The following is an 8,133-nucleotide window of genomic DNA, read 5'->3' on the forward strand; positions in this document are numbered from 1 at the left end:
TATAATTATAGAAATATAATTTCATTTTATGTATTTTAATATAAAATAGTAGAAATTGTTAGCGATCGTATTTAATATAATAAAAAATAATCGTATGGTATATTGCATGCTTATGCTATATATATTTAATCTATCTATAATATGTTTAATAGTATGAAAATTTGCGTAATAGTATGCAAAGCGATGTATACTCGCGTTTTAATTTATATATAAAAATACAATAGTTGTCCTATGTGCAAATTATATAAAACAAATTTTGTCAAAATGTAATGATCGTTTCGAATAAGCAATGAATAACCATACAATAACAATAATCGATTATTTGTATATAAATTTTTTTATCATATTTCTACCACGTACTCCTCTTCAATAAATTTTTTTATGTTAAAACATACATTGTATCTTTTCTTATTGTATTTAAATTTTCCTAAGTAAATACATCAGAGTCGCTAACTTGAATTGAGATCGTCTTTGTTTTTAGCAGTAAGCTCAAAGATCATATCCCGCATGCGGCTCAACTCTTTCAATTCCCCTTTCATCCTTTGAATATTTCTATCCTTTTCCAATATGGCTTGTTCAAAGGTCTGCAACATATGCTTCATTTGTTCAATTTCTTGCTTAAGCGCAGATATATCGCTTTGATTTGCTTCTATCTCTGCACTTTTTTTCTCCAAGATCTACAACACACAAAATATAATAGAATTTGGATTAGAACATTTTTAGAGATAAAATGTACAAAGAATTACTATACCTGTTCTTTCTTGCTAAGGGAATCTTGCATTTTTTGTAAAAGTTTACTTAATTCATGATTTTTATTGCCCATATCTGTAGCCTTGGTTTCTGCGATTAAACATTCATTATCTAATTCTTTGATTTTTTTATTTAATATATCAATTTTATTATTACTAGCTTCTAAGTCTTTTGTACACTGTATCAGTTTTTCATTTAGATTTTCCAAATTTGTCGATTTTTCTGCTACAATTTTTTTCAAGGATTCATTCTCCTAAAAATGCGATAGTATTATATGAATGTTCATTTTTATCATAATAATTTGCGTCGTTTTAGCCGCACTGACTCTCATTTTTCTCATTTTATTTATTTTTGTTTATATTTTAAAGTTTGAGGGTCCGTTTTAATTATTATTATTTTGTAATAGTCATTATTATAGAAACTAAAGAAATTGTTAGGACAATTCTGCATTTGTATAATAATACTCACTTGTTTTTTTAACAAAAACGCTTTTTGAGATTGATTTTCCTTCTCGCTAAATTTTTCCGTTAATGCACACTTTTCCGCCTTTATTCCTTCCAAAGATTGCTGGGTGTCAAATAATAATTGATGTAATCTACTAGACTCAACCACTATTTGCGCTAATCTGTGTTGTAGACTAGTAGCATGATTATTTGCTGCTTCTAAACTTGACTGCATTGCCCTTTCAGAATGTCTCATTGTTGCTAACTTTAAAGAAGTTAATTACAATATAATGAGACATATCAAACTGTGCACTATAAATGTAAAAAAAATACTATAATGTATAATTTTTATACTTTATATTCATATAATTCCATGACCGCAGATGTTGGAATATCATTAATCTGATTCGATTCGAGCTTAGTTAAAAATGCATCAAGGCGTTCTTCTTGCCCGATGGAAAATAATGGCGCCAGTTCATTTCCAGTATAATTCAGGGATGCTTTATTCGAGACCTCCAACATATTGTTATTGGTATTTTGAACCAATATCAATGGTTCTAATTCTTTCATGCACAGTGCCACTGCAGAAATACTTCTCAAACAGAAATTCTGTATATATAACTGTCACATGTTAAATTGAGATAAACTTCTTATCACATATGAAGTGCTTACCATTCTTGTGGAAATCCAATTGATGATGTCAACTGCAAAGCTTTCTGCTTAACTTCTCCATCACCGGTGAATAGTGCTAACGCTATTATCATTTGTATTTGTTTTTTACTGAGCAATTCGGAATACAGAGTTAACCAGTTAGAATGATTCGCTGCCAAATCTGCTGTCAAGGCTAAGGCATGAATGTAAAGGTTGGTAGAAGTATTCTGCAAAATCGAAAACATGTAATTAGTACAACTGTAACTCGTGCTGCATATTAAATTCTCTCTGTATTAACCTGCATAAAGTTTTTAGTCCAATTTCCAGAGGTGGACAATTCGTTATCTAATACATGATTGAACAGTTTGCGCATTGCATTTTCATTGAATGAGCTTATGATCTTCTTTTTTAGTGCAGGAGTTTTAATCATTTCTTGAAACAGCTGCATCAATTCGGCTTGCTTCATTTCCGCGTTTTGACTCCCACTTTGGTCATTAACTTCGTCCTCTTGATTTGTTATAAGCATTAGAACAGATGGATCTATTTCCGTTAAAACTTCGACACAGGTTCTAGTGCGTCGGGAATCAATTATTACGCTTCGTATAAGTGCTAAAGCTTTTGAGCACACCTATGTTTTTCAACAAAAACTTGATTAAATTACTGATTAATTTCTCATATTCCATCTTTTCCTTTACATTTTTCGAATTATCGCAATAATAAGAATTATGAAAGATGATAATAAAGATTACATACCTGTTCCACAGGTACCCACATCATAGCTGATTTTATACATGCAGGATACAAAGGCGCTATGGCAGTTAATTTCAACTTTACCAATAATAATAAAAATTCCATCATAAGAGCGACGCATTCCGGATCCGTGTTCTCTTCCAAAGTAGCCAATATATTTTCAATATCTTTGCCGTAGCTAATCAACATCGAAAACGTATAACATTTTATCTTTAAAATATTTTAAGCATTATTGTTACATAAGAATCTAATTTGATCGACTTACTTTGAATATGTGAGTAAAACATTTCGCCAATGTTCGTTTTGCCCAATATCATTAAAAAAGTCGACAATATGTCTCAATAATAAAACGTCTTTTTGTTTCATCGCTTTTCCCAGATTAATAAACGTTACCGATGCAAAATCTGTGATATATTTCTCATACATACTCGTATTAGTTGGCTCCAATATAATTAATAACTTGCAGCATTGTACACTAGTGTTGACATGAGCTTGGAATTTCACTAACGTTCTAATAAATGCTTTAGTATTGACGGTTCGCATCAGAGTGTATACTGCCGGAAGATTTTTATAACATAGATTTACCAGCACACCTAAAGATAGAGCGATAATCTCTTCTTCTTTTGATTGTACTACCCACTGAGTTAATGTGGAAATTAAATACGGAAGGTGAGTCTCTTGCCACGAAATTTTGATTCCGTATGTTAATTCTTGCAATAGTTTCAGTACTCGTATCCTCTTTTCAGTTGTCAGATTCGCCTATAATGCCCGAAAGAACTTTATATTAATTTGATTATGCAAAGGTATCTAATAATGTAATCCACTTCTTCCCATCATCTTATCTATAGAACAGCATCTTTTTAATAATTGTTAAAGGAGCATATAAGCTTACCCAAGATCAACGCAGTACAAGTGTACATTTTATCATAATAATACATATTCATCGAGAAACGACCTTATATTAGGTCATCTTCAATATCTGTATAACACATTTTTTTAAACATTTATTATAATATAAATGTGTCATGTATTACAAGTTGTACTTGACGCCACATAAATTACAATTATATTTCATAAATTCGAGTATTCTCATATTCATATCTGTCATTCAAGAAGAAACATCACACTCCTAGTTCATGCTTCTCATGTCCAATTAGATATTGCAATATACTTTAATGAATCATTGACTGATTGGAAATTATAATTGATATCTCAGTGTCTCACAAAAGTCCCAATTTTTATAAGAATACTAAAAATGTCAAACGATATTTATTATATAATTTCTATAATTAAACATTAGAAACTCTTGATGAGGTTCTAAAACCCACAATGAATCACATATAGGAACTAGTTTCTGTATAAATAAGAATATGATGCTTTTTCTTGATTAGCACATGAATATGAGAGAATACTCAAATTTACAAAAATATAATTCTAATATATATGTGATACTCACACACACACATTTATTTATAACGAGTGTTTAAAAAAATGTATTACATAGATACTGAAGCTGATCCAATATAAAGTCGGAATGTTTATATTATATTGATAGATACATTTTCATTGTGATCTTACATAGGTTTAACAATTATTGCTCCTTTAACAATTATTAATATTTTTATATGTATATATAATTCATATGTATAAACAATCTTTTTAATTGCTTCATGGAATATTTATATAGGAAAAAAATTAAAATAGTGTTGTATACAAATAGGATGATAAAAAGAAATGAATTATATAATTAGTGAAAAAAAATAATGAGTTATTGAATTTCATACCTCCAATAATCTTGCCAATATTGGCGCAAATTTATATGTATGGATAAGTGCTTGTCTAGCAGGTACATTTCGACAAGCGTTTTGCAAAACATCCACAGCACTCCAGATTAAAGTAGATCGTGATCCTACGGAGTTCATGAGCTCGTACATGCTCACATAGAACTCCGCGGTTACGCAACTCCCAGGATCAAATATACTCAAGTCTAACGATGCGCTTATCACCTTAGAAATATAAATTCATAAATGGGAAGCATAAAAAAATTTTGTAAAAGGTATATTAATAATAATAAGGTATATAAATGTGTTTTTATATTTACTCCAAGACTTCTTTGTATAGCGGAGATTACGTTTTCGCTGGGGTGCTTTGTGTAATCCAAAGCCGCCGATATAAACGCTCTCATGTGCTGATACTTCTCCATTATCACACTAAAATGTTTTGCTGAGAGATCCTAATAAGTTTCTCTTCCCCGAAGACGTGTCAGCTGATTTTCTTTTAAAAATTTATCGCCACCTATATCTGAAATGCAGATACGTCTCACAACTCAGTGGAGGTGTTTATTCAGGAGGTATTGGAAATCATAGTTCGATGAATATTGTGTTACGTTGTTGACAGTCCTCGCGTATTTTCGGACGTAAACAAAAGGCAGCATATGACATGTGATAGAAATCTCGAACGTGGACGCCCATTTTTAAAAACCGACCTGATTCAAATCAACCAATCGCGTGCTACATTGGGTCCAAGCACGACCGCTCACTGAACGCTCAGTAAGCTCTTGTATCTGTTTGGTTTATATTTTTAGATCTAATGGAATATGCCAATCAGATAAAACAAACTTATGCCTGGTTTATGCTTCGGTGTCTTAATCCTAAAATTCAGCCAATAGAGTTCAAATTTCGGTTAGAACTGGCAGCTTTATTGGTTGAATTTTAGGATCTTGGGATTAAGACCTGAAGCATAAACCAGGCATTACTGAGCGTTAATTTATTAGAATTTAATTGATTAATATTTAGTGAATTTGCTCACTTTTGTAATCAACTCATTTTAGAGTGATCGTACCAATTCCAATTTACTTAATTGACCGATTTAAGTGTCAACCATTGGCCAATTACTGCTGAACAGCAAATGCCATTATGGTCAGTTTTAATGTAAACAATCGGTAAGGCCGGAATCAGACTACGCATTGAACATTGAGATTAAAGATTGAAAGATTGAAATTTGGCATATGGTCAGTTTTAATGTAAACAATCGGTAAGTTAAGCCCATGGCACATAGAAAAACGTAAGGCCGTAAACGTAATCAGTAAGCGAATTGGCCAATCACAGTAGAGACCGTAAAGCGGGGAGCACAGACTTTTGCATAACGCATAAAGCATGTGCATAAGAAATTTCATTGGTCCATTTTCTTATGCATGAGTCAATGGACCAATCAAATTCTTTATGTATATGGTTTATGCGTTATGCAAAAGTCTGTGCTCCCCGTTTAAGACCGGTAGTGAATCCAATATTAACGATTTCCTTACTGATTCGTCTTACGACCTTACGTTTTTCTATGTGTTTCTGGCTTTAGGCTTGGTTTATGCTTCGGGTCTTAACTCTAAAATCCTAAAATTCAGCCAATAAAGCTGCCAGTCCTAACCGAAATCTGTATTCCATTGGCTGAATTTTGAGGACCGAAGCATAAACCAGGTATTAATCGGAGTTGGTGAGATCGGGCAATAGTTGATTATTCTTTTCATATTTAACTGTGATTGGTTAAATTTCTTCATTCAAGAAAAACTTATTTATAACCATTACTTTTATTATAGACCCTGTATAAAAAATTTTACAAGTTGACCAATTTTTAAAAAAATGCTTCAAAGTATTTGTAGCATCGCGTTGACCACTACTCTTCGAAAAAGAACCAAACCTAAAGGTTGGATTATACTGGCCGTAATCTGTTAACTTATGCTGTAATCTGTAAAAATTGACCAATTATAATCGATTATTCCCCTCTCATTCGACTGTGATTGGTCAATTTTTACAGATTACGGCATAAGTTAACAGTTTACGGCCAGTATAAATCAACCTTAAGACTTAATATCATATTTTCAATCAACTACACGGCCTCTCGCAGTGGCCGCGTGCCAAATCGTGACGCAAGATGGCGTCGCGATACCCAGCGCATGGAAATGCTGACGCGATATCGCCCTGATTAATTCCTGCTTGTCTGTGCTTGTTCGTAGTAGTCGGTACTGGTCGGTACGTGGACGTTATCGGTGGAATCGGAGGTGAGACAAAACCGAGTCGGGTGGGAGCCGCACGAGAGAGGCGTATCCGTTTGAGACCTCGCGTTTCGTTTGCCGCGAACTCGACGTGACGATTCGGCGGGTGAATATCCGTTTGCGTTCGCGCGATCACGCGCGACCCTCGGAAAATCCGAAGGCGGAACGAACGGGCGAAAAGTGACGCAGCACCGTATGCATCGCGGTGCGGTGTCGGTAATTTCGTTTTCTCTCTCTCTTTCTCTCTCCTCCCCTCTCATTCTTTGTCAGTCTCTTTCTCATTTGCTCTTTCCTCTGTCTCTCCCTCTCTCATCAAAGTGTCAAAGTTCCGACACTGCTCGTCGACGTATCCGTCGTCGGTGCCCGTCGATGTAGGTTACGAGGAGAGGAGAAACGAACCGCGATCGCGGGGTGCGAGTCGTGCGAGTGTTACGCGGCCGGGCGGCGACACCCGCACCTCCCACGGGGAGAAAAGAAAACGGATAACGTCGTGCACGGCGATATCAAGTGCGAACGAACAGACGAACGAACGAGCGAGCGAGCAAATAAGTGTAACGCGGGGGAGAGCGAGAGAGGATTCCGAAGAGTCCGGTGAACGGAGAAGAGCAAGCTCCAGAGGAGTTTCGCATGCCATCCGGGAGCTGTTATAAATGTGCACGTTTTACATAAATTGCGCGCTCTATGCACGATCGACGTGCCGATCTATCGGTGGTGAGTGCTGATCTAGCCTGACACTCCGGCAGCGAGTCGACGTTAAATCATCATCAGCAGCAGCACAGCATTGGTCGCCGTCGTCGCCCCTCCCCCGAGAAGAAGCTAACTCAGTGCGGCGTACCTATCTAACGGCGTGCCCCTCGACAACGCAAAACAGGTTAAACATAAACTCCTTGAAACACTTAAGAATTTTCACTCTTGGCAGGTGTCAGTCAGTCATTCTGCGAGAGGAAGAGCGCGAGCGCGCACTTACATTAGTGAGCAAAACGAGCGAGGCGAGCGAGCGATATGAGGATTCCTAAATAAGATACCCCCTTCGAAGAACGAAGAGACGGCAGAAGAATGTTTATACTGGAGGATGCACGCTGGACGAGGGAGGCGAGGGGACGGCGAACGCGTGTGTGTCGTCCTGTCACCCGATCGCGTTCTCTCATCCACTGCTCCTCGAGGCCTGCCTGGATGACCACGAAAGCTCTCCAGTGTTTCTCCCCCCTGGGGAGAGAACATCCGTTCTTTCGAATGTTGCTGACGTTTCGACGGGCGGTGACAAGTTACCTCAGGGCAGTGACAATCGTGGCGCATTCGTTCCCGTTCCTTCCTTCTCGCTCCCTCCCTCCCTCTCCTCTCCTCTCCTCTCCTCTCCCCTCGCGTTCTTTTTTCGCTATCTCACATCGTCCATCTCCGTCTGTCTCCCTCTTATTTGCACACATACGCACGCACACGATGCGCTTGCGCACACATACATACCCCGCATACACACAACAAGTATATACGCGACAT

At 36.5% G+C, this 8,133-nt stretch overlaps 1 protein-coding gene across 1 annotated transcript; it reads right to left on the minus strand.

Moving 5' to 3' along the window:
• Nucleotides 1-449: 449 nt before the first annotated feature.
• LOC108776214 (protein CIP2A homolog) lies at nt 450-4,797 on the minus strand. The gene is made up of 10 exons (XM_018542751.1): nt 4,696-4,797; nt 4,379-4,600; nt 2,860-3,353; nt 2,598-2,772; nt 2,143-2,472; nt 1,866-2,071; nt 1,548-1,785; nt 1,219-1,458; nt 752-1,003; nt 450-677 (listed from the first exon to the last, which is right to left on the minus strand). Exons 1-10 carry the CDS (start codon nt 4,795-4,797, stop codon nt 450-452), a joined length of 2,487 nt encoding a protein of 828 aa, XP_018398253.1.
• Between the last annotated feature and the right edge of the window lie 3,336 nt (nt 4,798-8,133).

This window comes from Cyphomyrmex costatus, unplaced genomic scaffold (assembly GCF_001594065.2).
Source record: "Cyphomyrmex costatus isolate MS0001 unplaced genomic scaffold, Ccosl1.0 scaffold344, whole genome shotgun sequence".
In the NCBI taxonomy this organism is placed as follows: Eukaryota; Metazoa; Arthropoda; class Insecta; order Hymenoptera; family Formicidae; genus Cyphomyrmex; species Cyphomyrmex costatus.

What these genes read in the sequence shown, in the direction of transcription:
- LOC108776214 (XM_018542751.1), bottom strand. Translation starts at nt 4,797, where the DNA reads ATGGAGAAGTATCAGCACATGAGAGCGTTTATATCGGCGGCTTTGGAT. An exon ending in TATTGGCAAGATTATTGGAG is followed by an intron (nt 3,354 to 4,378) that starts GTATGAAATTCA and finishes CGGGCATTATAG; the next exon opens with GCGAATCTGACAACTGAAAA. An exon ending in GGACTAAAAACTTTATGCAG is followed by an intron (nt 2,072 to 2,142) that starts GTTAATACAGAG and finishes TCGATTTTGCAG; the next exon opens with AATACTTCTACCAACCTTTA.